This window comes from Martes martes (assembly GCF_963455335.1).
Source record: "Martes martes genome assembly, chromosome: 2".
Classification (NCBI taxonomy): domain Eukaryota; kingdom Metazoa; phylum Chordata; class Mammalia; order Carnivora; family Mustelidae; genus Martes; species Martes martes.
Window position 1 is genome coordinate 92,424,684 of NC_137889.1, and position 19,262 is coordinate 92,443,945.

Below are 19,262 nucleotides of genomic sequence, written 5' to 3' on the forward strand. Positions count from 1 at the left end.
TATTAGTCTCCTTTATTAGTAAGCAAATAGTTACTGAAATAACATTATGTTCATTGATCTAGCCAATTTTTTTTTAATATAAATTCAATGCTGGAAGCATTGAACTGGTACATACATTTCTTGTGGGTTTTTTTTTTTTTTTTAATGATTTTGTAGAACACACTTTAGCAATACGTACCATGATCTGTAAATATGTCCATACTATTTGATTGATTTTATTCTTGAGGCACCGATGTGGCTTAGTTGGCTAAGCATCTGACTCTTGATTTCAACTCAGGTCATGATCTCAGGGCTGTGACATCCAGCCCCTAGCTTAGGCGGGAATCTGCTGGATATTTTCTCTGTCCATCTCCCTGTCCCTCTCCCCTGTTCATGCACATGTGTGCATGTGCATGCTCTCTAAAATAAATCAATCTTTTAAAAAAACTTTATTCTCACAATTTATACTAAGGAATAATTCAAAATAATTAAAAAATAGAGGTATATACAAAAATGTTTAATATACTTCTAAAATTAGTCTAAATGTCCTCAGGATTTAACCAAAAAAAAAGTAATATCAGGAAACTGCAATGATATATGTCCATTAGAGATTCACATGTAAGGAAGGTAGGATGAACTTAAAAGTTTCATTAGATCTTGAATCTTAGAATTTTTTTAAAATGATAAAATTGTTAATTTCATTTCAATTTTTAAAAGATATTTATTTATTTGACACAGAGCACACACAAGCAGGAGGAGCTGCAGAGGGAGAGGGAGAAGCAGGCTCCTCATTGAGCAGGGTGACCGATATGGCGATACGGGACTCAATCCCAGGACTTCAGGATCGTGACCTGAGGGGAAGGCAGATGCTTAACTGACTGAGCCACTGAGGCGCCCCTCATTTCCTTTTTCGCTAAACTAGTTATACTTCTTGTTTTGAACCCTAAATAATATTTACATATCAAATCAAAAACATTTCGATTTATATTAAACTTGTAAATAAGAATGGAGAACATACTATAATTGTAGAACAATGCAGCTGTATCCAACAGTGTAAAAATTAATAATAAACAAAAATTGAAAACAATGGGAGGTACAAAAAAGAATATGCACACTAAGGACATAATGTTTTATGATTGAGGACTACTAGATAATATCTGTCATGTCAAGAGATAGAGGTTTAAACATATAACTTAAAATATTGGTCATAGGGGTGAGGTGGCTGGGTCATGGACATTGGGGAAGGTTTGTGCTATGGTGAGTGAATTTTGTAAGATTGATGAATCACAGACCTGTACCCCTGAAACATAATACATTATATGTTAATAAATAAAAGAAAGAAAAAACAAAAAAAAGAGTGATAATTAGAAGGATTTAAATATTAATAATTATATAGCCAATGGAAATTTAAGGCTTAGAGGAAGTGGAGGATAAAGCATGCTAATCTCTCATAATTTTTATTGAGGTGTCAATGGTGTCTAAACATGATGAATTTAAAATATAGTACTTATTAATTATTGTAACCTCAAAAAGAGATAAAAACAGTAAGTATTTAAATCTGTAAATAGGATCAAGGTGAGAGGAGCAAATTTTCACTTTTAATTTTATGCACTTTTATATGGTTCATGCAGATAGATTTAAAAACAATGTGTCTATGTTTTTAAAATTATCAAAAGTTGCTATTAATATTTGATATTGAAATGTTTATTATAGAAAAATCTGAGTAAAAAGTAATATACAAAACAGGCATTATGATTGATGATAAATAAAATAGATATACATAGTAGTCAATCTGAAAGTAATGCAAATACACAGAATGTGGTTAAATATCTTTTATTATTAAAATTCATTTTTGATATCTTATTCCTGATTTATTTAAAGTGAAATTTTAAACATTAAAAAAACTGAACAGAACTAGACTGCTACTTATGATCCTACCACATTTATTGAGTTTCTGGAAAGCAGACATTTTCTTTGGGATTAGTTTTCTCTCTCCTTGCATTTGGTTTTGGCTTTCTCTTTTCATTGACTGGGTCTCTGGATTATATATGTTAAAAGACAGTTTGGTCTACCTCAAACTCAAATGGGAATTTAGTAAAAGACTGACTCAGGAAACCAAAGACAAGCCTAAGGCTGGGCCCCAGGAGCAGCTATAATTAAGAATTCATATGATAGTAACTTCATTCTCTGTATTCATCTCTGCGGTTCCTTTGTTTTCTTCTTTTGTCCTCTCTCTTTCTCTCTCTCTGTTGACTCTACCACTGTAAACTTAACCACTGCTACCTCTGAAACTTTACAACTTTTGATCCAAGAAAGATTAACTTATCTAACCCAACTTGGGAAAGGGGCCCACTCTGTAAAGCATTGAATTGTGACAGATTGATCATAGTGCATTCCCCAGCAGCTCTGGCTGTAGGCATGCACTGAAGTGGAGGAAAATGAGGTTCCCAGGAAAGAATGGATGTGTCAGGGGAGAAATGAGGAATTCCAGTTAGAAAAGACCAGCGACTGCTACCATCCGAAAGATTAATGCATTCATGTAAAGATTCTTTGTGTTCATAGCCTACTTATTGGCATTTTTTATGGCATTCAGCAACTGCTTTTATAGGACTCCTATCGCCACATATAAGCTTGGATGCTTCTCCGTTATCTTACTTTCTAATATGCTCAGTATGTCAGATTCACCCTTATTCTCAAGTCATTTTGCTTTTTCTTCCATTCACTCCCATTTCCAATCAAACCTGCTTCTCCTGCAGTCTTCCCATATCAGAAATGCCACCACCATCCTCCCAGTTGGCTTGAAACAGAAAGTTGGAGTCATCCTTCACCTTTCCCTTTTCCTTTACCTATAAAATAAATTACTCACTTTTAAATCTAGCTCTTACTTGAGTCTGGAAAATACATAGGGCTTTATTCCTCTTGCCAAAAGCATTTCTACGGGACAACTGCATTACCTTCAAATCACCATCTTCCCATACCATCCTTACCTCTATTTTCTTCTCCATTTAGCAGCCAGAATGATGTTGGCTACAAATACAATGGAAAATGAATAAAGATAATGGAATCATACTTAAAATTTCTGTGGTTTCCACTGAACTCAATATAAAAGTCAATGCCTAACTGACCTACAATCATCTGATGCCAATATATAGGCCTATTGCTCACTCAGTTCTGGTCACAGTACTTTTTTCAGTTTTTTGAACAAATGCCTGCATTCCCCCATTGTCCCCAACTCCCTGAGCTTTTTCCAGTCTCTTTCTGAAATAATCCTCTGCTCACTCCCTGGATGTTTCCTTATCCCATAGATTTAACCTGAATTTAAATTTCCACGGTATCTCTTTTTTTTCTTTTCCTTAAGATTTCATTTATTTATTTGACAGGGAGATCACAAGTAGACAGGCAGGCAGAGAGGGAGGGGAAGCAGGCTCCCCACTGAGTAGAGAGCCTGATGCAGGGCTTGATCCTACGACCCTGAGACCATGACCTTAGCCAAGGGCAGAGGCTTAACTCACTGAGCCACCCAGGTGCCCTTCATGTTATTCTCTCTTAACAGCTCCTTGCTTCTGTTTATATCACTTAGCAAGATTTGTAACTTTATACCTATTGGTATGTTTGCTTATTGGAAACCTCTCTTCCCTAAGAGCTCTACATAGTGAGACAGCACTATTTTTTTGTTTTTTGTTTTTTGTTTTTTGTTTACCACTTCCTATGTGAGGAAAGCATGGTGTTTAGCACTCCATATACACCACTCTCTTGAGAGAGACTGTCCTCTTTTGTTACACAGTTAGCACAGTTGTGTCTTATTCAAGGGTTATGTTCTGAAATGGCTCACGGTGAACAATTTGCAAAAAATTTCATAGAAATAGTCCCATTGGTGAATATAAAATATGCAAAATAATGAATATAAAACAAAATACAATATTATTTATAATTACAGAGAAAAAGAGTGAGTTCATAGTTTGATTTGTGTAGTTAAACGCACTATAATTACTGGTGGGTGAATTAATAAATTATAGATAGCCAGTAAATATTTGGAATCTGTTAAGTCCAGCTTTAAATGCCTTTGCCAATTTTTTTTAAAAGACTTTATTTATTTAGTTGATGGAGCGAGACAGCAGGAGAGGAAATACAAGCAGGGGGAGTGGGAGAGGGTGAAGCTGAGCAGGGAGCTCCATGTGAGGCTCATGAAGGGCTTAATCCCAGGACACTAGGATCATGACCTGAGCTGGAGGCAGCCGCTTAAGGACTGAGCCACCCAGGTGCCCTGCCTATTATTTATTTTTAAAAGATGAATAAACAGACATCCGAAGCCACTAAATAAGGCCTCTAGTCAACATGTAATGCCTTCAGGTTCTGTTTTATTAGATTTTGCAGTTTAGATATACTTCTGTGGGGTTGTATGTATATATGTATGTATGTATTTATTTTATTTTTGCTAATAAGTGTGCTGAAGGAAATCTGAAGGATAATGCATTTTCTGGGGTTCATAGTTTCTTGAGTTTGCCAGTAAAGTGTGATCTGTGTCTACAATTTGTCTGGTGAAGTTTGATTCATGACCTCCGTTGTTTTCTAGCTGATTGTCGACCTGTAATGCTGTGCTGATTCTGCAAGTCTTTAGTGATCTTCTTCTTGTCTCCCTTATGCTTGTGTTTCCCGGATGCTGTCATCAGCATATTGTTGTTAATGAACAACTGCCTTGAAGACTTTCATGTCACTTCTCCATTTAAAAAATTTTATATACATTAAAATTAAATCAATATCATAAAATAAAATGCTCACAGTCCCCTGAAGCAAATCTTTTCTTCAAAATAAGAATCTTATTTTTTTTTTAAACCATAATGACACAGTGGGCAGGGTATTATAGCCTTACCTTCCTGAATAAAAATATCAAGCAAGAAAAAGCTAGAACAGTCTTTTCCATACATTGAATATGTCAGTCTTAATATTGAAGGCAGGTTCCTGTTTTTCACGATACAAGTCTTGCTTTTGTTTTTGTTTTTGTTTGTTTTTAGTAACAATTTTCAAGGTTGAATTAGGGTTCTATGGGTAACACTACTATGATTCTGTTAGAACTTCCCAATAACTATATTGAAACTACAGTTTTCCAAATTGTGTGTGTGTGTGTGTATGTGTGTGTGTGTGTGCATTGTGTTGGAGGCTTAAAAATGGCAATAAGCAACATCCTTCTTTATCCTCCTAATTAAGAACTAATTGCAAAATAGAAGATTCAGAGAACTTGATTTGTAATGTCATCTAAGCCTGGATTGAAATAGAGCCATGTAAGTTTCCAGTATATTCTTATTTGAACTTAAGTGACCCACTGGAGTTGCTGGCACAAATGGGAAAATTACACACCTCTATCACAGTGCAGGAATTTGTAAGCTTATGTTTGGACAAGCTGAGATTTCATCTTGTGGATAGGCAATGCCAGTGAGAAATAGAACATGTTTATTTATTTCCAAGATCACCTACCAGCTAATAAATGAACAGGAGTGAGTGAGAACTCACTTCCGCTAGAAGTTCCCTTCTACAAACATGGGCCAAGGGAATGGAGGGTCCCCTGACAAAAAGAAGGGGTGTGTTACAGACCAGGATGTTGTTAATGAAGGCATGTTTAGGACTTAATATATCAAAAAATTCTCCTGGGGCCTATTTCCTACTGAAGACACTACTACATTTATTATTTTTCCTCCTAATTATCTTCACTGGAAGAATCACCTTACTAATTTCTCACTCAATACAATTCAGGCAAGAATGAGGATGGAGTACATAAGATTTTCTTAAAAAAAAAAAAAATCCTGGGGCACCTAGGTGACTCAGTCAGTTGTGTCCAACTTGTGATTTCCACTCACTTTATGATCTCATGGGTCATGGGATTGAGTCTTTCCTTGGGCTCCCTGCTTAGTGGGGAGTCTGCTTGAGATTCTCTCTCTCCCTTTCCTTCTGCCCTCCCCCCCACTTGTACATGCTCATGCATGAACACTCTCTCTCTCAAATAAATAAATCTTTTTTTTTTTAAGATTTTATTTATTTCTTTGACAGGCAGAGATCACAAGTAGGCAGAGAGGCAGGCAGGGGGCGGGGCGTGGGGGGGAAGCAGGCTCCCTGCTGAGCAGAGAGCCCGATGTGGGGCTTGATCCCAGGACCCTGGGAACATGACCTGAGCTGAAGGCAGAGGCTTTAACCCACTGAGTCACCCAGGCACCCCTCAAATAAATTAATCTTTTTAAAAAATCCTGATCCATCTATGAAAATATTTCTCACTTGGTGTTTTAGCATCAAATCCTCAGACACATGTTAGATTTGTACAAATTCTTTAATTCTCACTTTTGTGTCTCTGCTTCCTTTCTTTTTTACAGCCTAGAATTACTAGAATAATCCCTTAGTTCATATATCACTTCCAAGTTGTCCCTACTTAAATTTATATACCATATAAATGCCAGAAATTTTACTGGACTTGTCATGTCACCAATATTAAATTCCCTAAAGCAAATGCTTTTGCAGTATGTCAGCTTTTCCAGCTGGTTTCTGATGAGTCCTCTCAAACCTCATGTATCATCTCTCATTCTCCTACTTCATTTATTTAAAAAGTATCAAACACCTAGGACATGCCAAAAATTACGTTAGGTTGTGTGGAGTCAATATGGCTCTCAATAGACTTAATCCTTCTTGTGAGGAACTTACATGCTAGTGCAGAAGACAGACAGAATGTAGCCAAACAGTCAAAAGAAATACCTGACAGTTGAAATGAGAGACATTCAGTAAAAAGTTTAAAAGACAATCACCTGGATGTGGGAATCTGCTTCAAAGACATCTCTAAGGTAATAATACCTTAATATGAAGAACATTCCAGATGGAGGAAATAGCATGTTAAAAGTTCAAGTGCAGGGGCGCCTTGATGGCTCAGTGGGTTAAAGCCTCTGCCTTCGGCTCAGGTCATGATCCCAGGGTCCTGGGATCGAGCCCCACATCAGGCTCTCTGCTCCTAGGGGAGCCTGCTTCCTCCTCTCTCTCTGCTTGCCTCTCAGCCTACCTGTCATCTCTGTCTGTCAAATAAATAAATAAAATCTTTAAAAAGAAAAAAGTTCAAGTGCAAAGACCCTTGCTCCACTCAAGCAACTGCCTGAAGATGAGTAGGAATTGTTTTTGCCAGGGGAAGATTGGTATGAGATAAAATTAGCATAATAAATGAGGGGTAGGAGCTGTGCATCATGATAAAGGTTTACTTTTTATTATAAAGTCTAGAACTACTTGATAGAAATACAAAACAATAAATTGTAGTCATTTATATAATTTAATAGTTCAAATACATTTTATGTAATGTAATACATCTAAAATAGGATAATTTAAGATGTAAGAAACATAAAATTATTTCTGAGATATTAATGGGTTTGTTTTTTTTTGTTTTTTTTTTTTTGTACTTAAGTCTTCAAAATCTGGTGTGTATTATACTTAGTACACATCTCGGTTCGGACTAGCCGTATTTCAAATGCTCATTTGCCACATGAGACTAGTAGCTACCGTATTGGAATGGGATATTAACAGGTTTTAAGCAGGAGAACCACGTGATCTGAATTGCATTAGCAAGTCTCTTTGGAGTGGAGGAAGTATGGGTGAAGACAGGTATACTAGTTAAGAGGCTCAGTTAGTTTCCTTTGGTTGCTATAACAAGGTGTGATAGACTGGCTGACTTAAAACAACAGAAACTTATTTTCTGTTTGGAGACTAGAAGTCTAGAGTCAAGGTGTTAGCAGGACCATGTTCCCTCTGAAAGCTCTGGGGAAGGATCCTTCATTGCCTCTTCTAGCTCCTAGTGGTTGCTGGCAGTCCTGGTTGCTTCACTTATAGATGCATCACTCTAATCTCTGCTTTGTCTTCATGGAGCCTTCCGTAGATCTGTGTCACTGTGTCACATCCCTCTTATAAGGCTCACCACTCATACTGTATTTTTTTTAAAATATTTGTTTAATTATTTGAGAGAGAAAGAAAGAAGAGGGCACTACGGGTTGGGGGTAGGGGAGGAAGAGGGAGAAGAAGACTGCTCACTGAGCAGGGAAGCTGATGCAGGGGGACTCCATCCCAGGACCTGAACGCAGACGCTTAACCAACTGAGCCACCCAGGTGCCCAGTCATGTTGCAGTTATGACTCATCCTAATCCAGAGATCGTATTTCCAAATAAGGTCACATTCGCAAGTTACAGGTATACGTGAATTTTGGGGGACACTGGTCAACCCAGTAGAGAGGCTAATGGAGTAAAAGTGGTAGCTTTCGCATGCTGGGCACAGATCTATGCTCCGTTTCCCTGCTTGTCCTTAGGTAGTGGATCCAGAGTAGTGATAATAGATAGAAAAGGAAGAGATGATTGTGAAATAGATTTCAGAAATGTAATTAGCAGATGTCTTGAATGTGGAGAGGCCAACCCCAAACAATCTGTCTGATCTTTCTCAGTCACAACTTCTTTCATAACTTTCCTGATAAGTCATTAAATGCCTACTATTTTTAACCCAGGGAATTTGTTTTCCTAGCTTTAAAGGCATCTGACTCAAAGATCTCTCCTTCAAGTCCCTTTTTATGAGGACTTCTTAATTAGCTCCACCTTAGTGAGAAGAGTATTAAAGTAGAAGTGAAGTAGCCTGTCATATGCATTAAATAAATTGAATATATATTTGTTTAATCCCCCATTACTGAAACTATACTGGCATTTATGTATAGCACAAATGCTTTTTGAAAAAATATGAAAACCATAAGAGTATTGTTAGAATTGAAACAAAGCATCATTCAATTCTTATTGGGAAAAAAAACCCATATGCTTTATATTTGGGATATTGAATATAGTTATCGGGGTGCCAAGTGTTTCCAATGATTTCAATCTCCAAAAATATAAATGCCCAATTTACATTTTTGATGTATCTTCTTCTTAAATGAAGTAACCTAAACTCTTACATTTGGGTATATTTCCAGTTTGTATAATCTCTCATGGGTAATGAACTCTATAAATATAAAATATGCTGTGTAATGATTTGTAATCTTATTGAATAAAAAAAATCACTTCCAACTCAGTCTCAAAATGGTGGCTTGTGGAGGATGTCAGACAGTTTCCTAGTTTAGGTATCATGAAACTGAATGAATATAAATGTTATTTAGATATTTGTTTTAATGTTACTGGATATATTCTCCTTCAGTTTGGCTTTATATTTTGGCCCATTTTTTAAAGCATATAAACATAAAATAACTCCCCTGTCCTTTTACCCTTTTCTGCAACTTTTTCAGACCTTGTTTTTCCTGAGGTGTGGTGATCAAAAAACCAAAGAATCTAGTAACAAGAAAGCTGCTAGCAGTTGTGGGATTCTGGGCAAGAACATAAATGTGGGGGCTCACAGAATGTTAAGTCTAAATATTAAAATTCTAAAACAGAATTTAAAAACTGTTGAATAAAATATGTTCGGTCCTCCTATCTTGACAAGTAGACTTTTCTAAAGACTTGGAAACTCATGTTCCAATTATAATTTTTTGGACTCCCTAGCATCCTGTGCAGCACCATGGCAAAGTGTGAAGCCAGCCCTGACTCCAGCTTAACCCAGCACCTTCCTACCCTGGGTTCTATCCCTCATGGCCTTATGAGCATATATGTGATTGACCCAGTAACACCAAATAGCTGTATCATGGCCACACCTTGGGTGACCCTCAGGAGGACCTGGTCATGTCCTAACTGGGGAGTGAATTCCAGGGTTCTGGAATATGGTGGATAGGGAAATATGGCCTTTGATGGTGGCAATTCCCTTATCCCCACAGAATACCCTCCTCACAGGCAGTAACATGGTGAGAGAACAGCCAGAGCAGTACTCTAATGCAAACATCTCTTACCTAATTTGAAGGGAAATATTGACCAATAGAGCTATTTAAGTACATAGCTAATACTCTTTTTTTTTTTTTTAATTCCAATATCTGTTAGTGAAATTGGGTAATGAGTACATAGAGAGTCTGTATTATTCTCCCTTTTTGTTATATGTTAGCAATTTTCCATAACAGAAAATAAGAAAATAATATTAATACAAGTTAATGCCATCTTGATAGCTCCAAGAAATAGTATGTTCTGGTGAGGTGGTTTGATTTGCTTGGTCACTATTGTGCTTGTTTTAATTCTACTGATGCCTTCAGTGATATGCTCTCATTAAAGGTGGGTTAAAGTAATCAGTGTGATCTCTATTAGATAGCTTTTGCTTTTCTGAGCTCATCTTTGGATTTGGCATTACTAAGCAATCCCAATGATTTTCCCTTTAGTTTTTTGCTTTTGTTGTATTTAAAATCATCTTTTATTATTGCCATTGAAGTCCATTATAAGATGATGAAATTCTTTTTTTTTTTTTAAGATTTTTTTTAATTTTTTGACAGACAGAGCTCACAAGTAGGCAGAGAGGCAGGCAGAGAGAGAAGAGGAAGCAGGCTCCCCTAGGAGCAGAGAGCCCGATGCGGGGCTCGATCCCAGGACCCTGGGATCATGACCTGAGCCGAAGGCAGAGGCTTTAACCCTCTGAGCCACCCAGGCACCCCTGAAATTCTTTTTGATCTGCCTAATTTCTGGTTTAAACTGTACTCAACACTTTGTCAATTTTCTTGTGTTGAATTACATTACTTTTTTATTTTATTTATTTTATTTTTTATTTAAATAATCTCTACACCCAACATGGGGCTCAGATTCACGACCCCGAGATCAAGAGTCACACGTTTTTCTGACTGAGCCAGCCAGGTGCCCTTTACTTTTCAATTTTAAAAGTTAGTTTCTCTCAGGGGTCCTGGTAGGCTCAGTCGATATTGCATGCGACTCTTGATTTTGGGGTCATGAGTTCAAGCTCCACATTGGGTGAAGTTAGCTTTTCTTTTCATTTCAGTACTATTTCTCTTTTCGTAAACTGAACCCATAGATCCATGACTTAGGATTTAATTTCAGGATTATACTATTTTAGGCAGTCTTTTTGTTCTTTTATTTATTTTTTTTATTTTTAAGATATTCCTTTTTCTAATTTAAATCTATACTTTCCTGTGTTTGTGTGTGTGTGTTTGTGTGTGTGTGTGTATGCACTTGCATGAATTTTGGATAGTACAGATGCTTTTGTGTTTTTTCCTTTAACCTCAAGGTATATGTTCATATTGTAGTGCTGTTATCACTCTTAGATATATTTTGTATTTCAGCTCTTAATTTTATTAATAAGAGTACTTTTTAAAATTATAGATTCTAAAACTGTATGTAGGCCCTCATTTTTTTAAAATTAATTTCCTTTTCATCTTGAGCTCACAATATTCTGTGTAGGTAATTAAACATAATTTAATATAAATTGGAGTTGTTTCTGGAGATTATTGAATATTTTCTTTTCACCTTTACTGTACTTAGTTTTACATGTGTACATTTTTTAACAGCTCTAATAGATGAAAATATATTAATATATAAGGTAGGAATAAATTATATAGATTAATAAACTGCTAGATGTTAAAATATTTATAATTATCTTATTAATCAAGAATATCTAATAATGTAACTAAATACAAACATATTCTAAAATTAGGATAAATAACTGCCAGTACTTTAACTCTTCTAGTCACTTGAGGTTTCATTTTCAAAGCTAGTTAGTAGCTTTCTTAGGGTTTTGTCACTCTCTTTCCCTGCCCCTCCCCCCCTTTTTTTACATTTCCTCCTCTTCAGTGCATCCTAAAAGGACAGGTGCTTTACCTGTGTACACATGAAACTGCAAGAATTTACATCTATCAGTGGTAACTGTTGTATTTCTTATATTCAAGCATTTAATGACCATGTTATGTTCTTGATTGCTAAAAATTAAATTTAAGAATTATTTAAGAAATTAGGAACTAATCATTTTACATGAACAACATATATTGTGGAGGCAGAATCTACAACTACCCAGTGCACAAAACACAAACACACACGCCAGAAAACATTCTAACAGCTTAAGCAGAGTTATTTTTAGATTACTCTGCTTGAACTGACTGATGATATCCTTGCTATCATAAGGATTTCATGCCTTTCAACATTTAGTTTTTGTTTGCTTTCTCACATTTTGTTTCCAATTTTGTGTTATAACCGTATAGTAACTTTATTGTCTTATTCCTAACTTATACTTCAGAATGCAGTGCTGGCATTGCATATTTCTAGTATGGGTATTCTATGGAATTTCAGCTTTTACAGAAAATAAAGATTCCTAAGCAATCTCAAATTGTTTTCACAGCAAAGAAGAATGACTTAATAGAGTCCGCAGAATATACACAGGATGAACATAAAGAACAGTTATATTGTCATAATTTGGGATGTAATACCCAATATGTAAGCAGCAGTACTGCTTGTAGGTTTTTTCAGAGTCTGAGTATCTTTATAGAATAAAGGAAGGACATCAGAGTTTGGAGACAGGAGGGTTTTCATCTTGGGTGTTCTACTTACTAGTTTGTGTGACCTTTAGCAACTGATTTCAGTTTACTAAGTATCAATTTCCTGCTTCAAAAAGGGACATAGACATTGTATGTTCTTGAGCGGATTCACGTATATTACATGGTATGGTGCATGGCGTGTAACTACGTTCTATAAATGTCATCTATTATTGTTAGTAATAGTTGTAGTAAAGATTACAGAATGAGAGAGAATGTGAATATAATTGAGTATTATTGGTAAGTTTGTAAATTATATGTATTATCTTTGGTTTATATGCATTTATTTATGGTAGCTGACATATTATACAGATGTTATTAAATTACTCCAATGTCAGATAAAATTACTTGGAAACTTGTAGAGAAAAACTATCATATATATTTATTTTTCATATAGCAGTACTGTATAATATTTAAACCTCCACATATTCAGGACCAAGATCTGGCAGAGATGTAAAATAACACCAAATATAAATAATGAAATTTCTCTTTCTCATCCCATAATTTGGTCACATATATGTATACATATAGTTGTTTGTTTTTTTACAGAATCTCCTAGTCTTTTTTCTTTGTGTTTATTCTAAGCATTATAGGTTTTATTCATTTTAATGAGAAAAAAAATGGGGTGTGTTTTGTTAAGTATTGATACTGTCATTGCTTGGAATGAAAAATGTAAAAACAAATATTTTGTCAGAGGTATAGATTTATTTATAAAATTTATCTATCAGAAGTTGAGTTGTTTCACTTCTCCTCAATCCCTTTGGGAGAGGTTAGAAGAAGATATTACAATGTTTGTTAACATAGAAAAATATCAAAAGAGAAACACATTAAATCAAATCATATGTGTAAATTCTATACTTTCTGGCACAGACTTGATTTAGCACTGTAGTCTTATTCCTCCCTATTGTTCCTTTCAAAGCCTCCCATTAGGCAGGTTTGAACTAGTAGCTGTTTGTGTTTATCTTTGTCAGGGTCTCTCTGACTTCTAAATATTTGTAAATGTTCTTGCCTAAGAAAGGGCCCTCATCCCTTCCACTCCAAGGTGACTTATAATAATTCATTTTTCTAGTCTTAGCTAGGGTGGCAGTAGCTTCTGCATTTCAGCTATTTAACTCTCCTGTATGTTTCTTCTGCAACTCAAGAGTACACACCCCCGCACACACACATCTCCAGGCATCTCTGTAGTCCCTTTACTTTATACATTAAATTTGTTTTTAATATCTCTGCCTTTCATAGTAGAAGTTTCTTTATAAAAGAGACTATACCTTTTTTTAAAATTGAGATAGGACTTTTTTTTTCTAGTATAGTTGATACACAATATTACATTAGTCTTAGGGTTACAACTTAGTATTTTGACAAACTTATACATCAGAAGTGACATGCCTTTTTCCCCCCTTTTTGTCCCCTGTACCCTGAGCAATACCTATAATATGTATTTAATAAAAATTATAGTTGAACTAAGAAATATAAATATTTACATCATGAAAGTGAAATGTCTGTTTATACTGAAATCAATAATTTAAATAAAAACTTTCATTATATCAAATCAATGTGAAATTAAAAATATATGATGCTGGGGCGCCTGGGTGGCTCAGTGGTTTAAGCTTCTGCCTTCGGCTCGGGTCATGGTCTCAGGGTCCTGGGATCGAGCCCCGCATCGGGCTCTCTGCTCAGCAGGAGCCTGCTTCCCCCTCTCTCTGTCTGCCTCTCTGCCTAGCTCTGATTTCTCTCTGTCAAATAAATAAAATCTTAAAAAAATATATATATATATGATGCTTTATTTCTGTTCTTCTGACATATATATTTATATAGCTAATACATATTCATTTTTATATAAATAACAACTATTAGCAAGTTCACTGTCTAATAATAGCTATTTTTGTGGTGTATTCTCTATTTGATTATAGTATTCTTTTTATCTCATGTTAAATTTATCAATTCATAAAGAGGGGTACCTAGGTGCCTGGGTGGCTCAGTCAGTTAAGCGTCTGCCTTTGGCCCAGGTCATTATCTCAGGGTCCTGAGATGGAGCCCTACAGGGGGCTCCCTGCTCAGCAGGGAGTCTGCTTCTTCCTCTCCCTCTGCCGGCTGCTCCCTCTGCTTGTGCTCACTCTCTTTCTCTCTCTCAAATAAACAAATAAAATCTTTTTTAAAAAATTATCAATTCATAAATAGCCATCAGTCTTACAGAAATGCGAAAGACCCATGGAGAATTATCTTCCAACAGCTGTAGAGACTTTATTTAATTTTCTAATTGTATGTTACAGAAATTTATCATAAACTTTCATATGTTTTCTTCCTACTATTACACTAAACAAAATATTTAATCCTTAAATATTTATACCTAAGTCTATTAGAAACATATTTTACTCTCCACATTTGAATATAGCATACAAGTGCATAAGTAACAGATAATTCAAATATGACATATTTGTTGCTGTGAGAATGTCTGCAAATGGAAGTAGTAATGAATTCCATCAGAAATGCCTTTTAAAAAAAAAACTTCTAAAAGTATTCTTGATGTAGGGTTTGTTTGTTTTGCCTTGATTAGGCTGTTGGTTATTGAAGCTGTTTGAATTTTTTTTGTTTATCATAAATTGAATTATCTAAGTCTTATAACTCAGACCAATGAACCAGAGTGTAGCAATCCTTCCCACTCCTATCTTCAGGATGGGAGCCCATGAAAATAGAACTGTGAGCAAAGCACAATGGAAGCATTTGCTGTCTTTCCTCCTTGCTTTTTGCATTAGTGAATAGTCTCTAACTCATGTGCAAATGTTCATATATCTAGAGATTTATAACAAAACTTGCTTTTCCAATACTTATTACTCCAACCTATTTCAAAAACAGATAAATTTTTCTAAACAGCCCTTCAATGATAGCAAACTTTATTGCTTCCTTTGCTTATTACTACTTCTCCCTGCTCTTATTCCTCAGCCCAGTATAAGTCTAAATAAACACAACTTGTTACTTCTCATTTTAAACTGAGTTTGCAAAATGTGGCCACATTTTCATTTATCCTTTTCCAGCAGTTAAGATCTTACCTCACTTGCATGACATCTTTCTGAATTACCTAATCTCCATCACTAGAAGTTGTGTGATAGGAAAGTTAGAAGGTATGAGACATTAATAGTCCATAACAGTTTTTTTTTCTGTATTTCAATAAACCCTATAAATATGTTTGCCTAAATTATGTATGTAGTTTGTTAAACAGCTCTGATTACTTGCAAATCTCAGGCAGAATTAAGGGCAAGAGAGAGGGATGGGCCGGGGAAGGAAGCAGGAGGGAAGGTAGAGGAGGGGAAGGTAGGAAAGTGTTCTTCTTAGTGAGGATTTTGGTGACCACCATTCATTCTTGGAAAAAAGATGAATTAAATCAGCTTTCATCATTAACATATTATGCAACTATTTTATTGAGCATTCAAACTTAAAAGAAATTAGCGTTTTTTTTTTAAGTTATATTAGTGGTCTTTATGTATTGATGTGTAGAATTTCCTGTAATGATTTTTTTTAACATTTATTTAAATCAGTTAATTAACATATATTTTTGGTTTCAGAGGTACAAGCCTGTGATTCATCAGTCTTATATATTACCCAGTATGCATTACATCACATGCCCTCCTTAATATCCAGCACCCAGTTATCCCACCCCCTGACCCCCTTCCCTCCAGCAACCCTCAGAAAGCAAGTTAACGTAAAAGCAGAATCTAGTAGAATCACATGAACTTACTTGGAAATTTGTCAAGATTTCTCAATTAAATTATTATTCTTAAAAATGGTGATAATAGTAGTAAAAATCCCAAGTTGAGGTACAATCATGTACATACAGTGTTTTGAGATGTGCCAGGCACACAGTAAACATACTGCATGATAACCAAGTTCAAGATCCTCTTTTAAGTGACATCTAGGAATGAAATAGAAGTCTCCAACCAGAAGCTCAGTGAAATTAGTAGACCAGAATAAATGCATTTGCATTTGAGGTATGAAATCCCTAACTTCCTTCAGGTATTACTTCCCTTACCTAGTTATGACAGAATTTGATTAATGTCAGATCTCATATAGATTCCTAAATGTGGAGATTTCAAGAGGGGATTAAGAAGGAAAAAATGAAATTAAAAAGAAACTAAATGGAATCTACTGAGCAGTATTGTGTTCTGGATTTTAAAGGGGAAATGTTCTGAGACTAGATCAATGAAATCCTATCAATTCATTTTACGAAACAAAGAGACAAAAAAAAAAAAAAGCCAACAAGAAACGTAGTATAAGGATTTTGTCTTGTATTTAAGCAATCCTGGCTCTCTAATGTTTAACTGTGGTTGGATCTCAGTGGTTTCTGTACTAACAGATGCCAAAGGTGGAGTCCTTATGACTAGAAAATTAAAGTTATGAATATTTAAGCTGATATGCAAAGTACCAACAGAGCAAAGTATACATGCAGATAATCATGAATTATACAGTAATCAGATTTTAATAAGCAGGGACATAATTGTAGAAGCACATGACTTACCAACAACACGTTGTTTCTTTTTTTTTTTCTTTTTCCCATTCTGCAGGAAAAAGTCCAGCATTTACAGAAGGCTTTTGCTTCAAGAGTAGATAAATCCACACAGACTGAACTTCTAGGCTATGATGTAAGTAGCTATATAAAACCATTTTTATCTTCTTTATTGGTATTCAGACCTCCACAGCTTATTTACCTCTGTTGCTGCTGTGTCCATGCATTGATTTAATAGGATTTAGTGGCTCGCCATTCATCTTTTGCTCTTAAATAATCCCCAAATACCTTCTGGAACTGAAAAAGATAATTACAGGCACCGACTAGCATACCAATGTCTTATTACTTCTTTTTTTAAACTTACATTCCTCATATAGTCTTTTGAATTAGTGAATTTGCAGACATGTGGAAGATACATATTAGAATACTAAAACAATTTATTTTTAAGAAAGTACTAATTTATTTATTAACAGTTTAATCAAGTTATGTTCACAATCACCAAGGGCCAGGCACATCATTTTTACATTCTGATACATAAAAGGAAACACAACTGTGCAGAGAAATTTATAATACTATTTTAGCTTTTGGGCCTCAGTACAAGCTGCAGAAAGTAATTGAAAGTTAGCATTTTTTTTTTTCTTAGTGTGAAATACTTGTTGAATTGTCAAAATAGGATTGTAAACATGTGTTGATACAAGATTGCTTCTAGTAACACTGGATGATTTTGGATAACTGATTTAAATTCCTGTCTTTTTTAAATGAAGCTATGAGATTTTCACTTTGCCTAAGTTGATGACTTTAAGCTTCCTTTTGATGAAAATACAAAGGAATTACCTTCTTCATCCTACATCTAACGTTTGTCAGAACTCCCTCTTCTATTTAAAGACATTAATATTATTTTTAGCACTTTATTAACAAGTAAGATTAGAAGAGATGATTTTAAGTTGTTTTATGAAGGTGTATAATAATTAAATGTAAGTTTATCTGCAGGTCCTCATTAAATTAAATAACATAGATATAAATGTTACTTTTGTGTTTCCTTGCAAATTATGTTGCTGTATTTGACATAAAACTATTTGTCTCTATTAGGAAGTAAATTAAAGTTTTGAATTCTAGCACAAATGTTTTCAGCTATTTATATATTTTTTTAATTTAAAAAACAACATTAAAAGTTTGCTTTTCCTTTGAATTTTTCTGCTACATTCATTTTATGTTTATTATAGACACCTAAATATTCTAGACATAAATATTGTGACTACAGTAGTTCTTGCTTGAATACCAGTGTTATATATATGATTTAAATGGTATTAATGTTTCATATTTTAAAATAGAAATGATTTCTAAGTTCAAAGGGGATTTACCATAAGTATTTTAATATTTATCTCTTTTGAAGGAGGTTTTTTCCCTGTTTAAAGTCTTTTGTTACATATTATTTGTATATCAGTACCTAGGTTATAGACTCAGTCTGTATTTTACAAATAACAACCTGTATCTTTTTAAATCTGCAAGCCAGTTGTCCAATAAGACTAATAAGTTAATAGTTTCCATTAAATCATATTCTAACATAACAAAATTATAAGTTAACTGAATTCCAGAAAAGCGAAGTCACTTGTTCACTACTACATGGTGTTTGTGCAAGTCTAATTATTAAAAGTATTGTATTCTTCAACAAGGAAAGAGGAAAATACATATGTATTGGTACTCAAATATTCCACTTTACTCAATAAGTAAATGATGGTTGGGAGACCCAGTTCCAAATTTCTAAAGGACTGAATATAAAGATAGAATGTGAGATCTATAGCATTATTAGTGACTTCAAGTGAGAAATAGTTGCTAAGAGATGAGTGGTACCTGTGGGGAAATAACTAAACTGTGTCTTGTCTATTTGCCTCTCGATGCCCCATTATGTTCTTATTTCTGTGAGGTTTCTTTTATTAATATTACATAGTTCTCTAAACATTTGAGTAAAAATTTATAAAATAGATCCATGAACATAGATAATCCTTATTAAATCTTCATTGTTCCTAGCTTCTTTTCATATCTGACAGTGAGAATTTAATGTATTTTAATAAGTTGGATTTAATGGGTTGATAGTGAGTCCTTTCTTTTTATTTATTTATTTAGTTTTGATCGTGAATTCTTTCAGGATCCCTTTGCATAGGTGTTTGGTGGGACTTAGTCATTAACATACAATAATAATCTGTTCTAAAGGTTTCATATTTTACATTTCCTGGTGATAGATTCTAAGATATAATAATCAGAATCAGAAAGGAATTACCAAAGATATGCATATAGAACCTCATAGCACTAACTGGATGTAACTGTTACCCTAGACTTTGGGGCATTTTGTATGGA

At 34.7% G+C, this 19,262-nt stretch overlaps 1 protein-coding gene across 2 annotated transcripts in view; it reads left to right on the forward strand.

Moving 5' to 3' along the window:
* CCSER1 (coiled-coil serine rich protein 1) overlaps window positions 1-19,262 on the forward strand; it is a gene marked incomplete at its 3' end in the record, with an annotated part of 1,225,861 nt that overhangs the window by 555,004 nt on the left and 651,595 nt on the right. For both annotated transcript variants that reach the window (XM_080796962.1, XM_080796963.1), the window contains exon 8: window positions 16,966-17,043. In XM_080796962.1, the coding sequence (XP_080653088.1) occupies window positions 16,966-17,043 (78 nt within the window). The remainder of the gene's footprint in view (window positions 1-16,965; window positions 17,044-19,262) is intronic.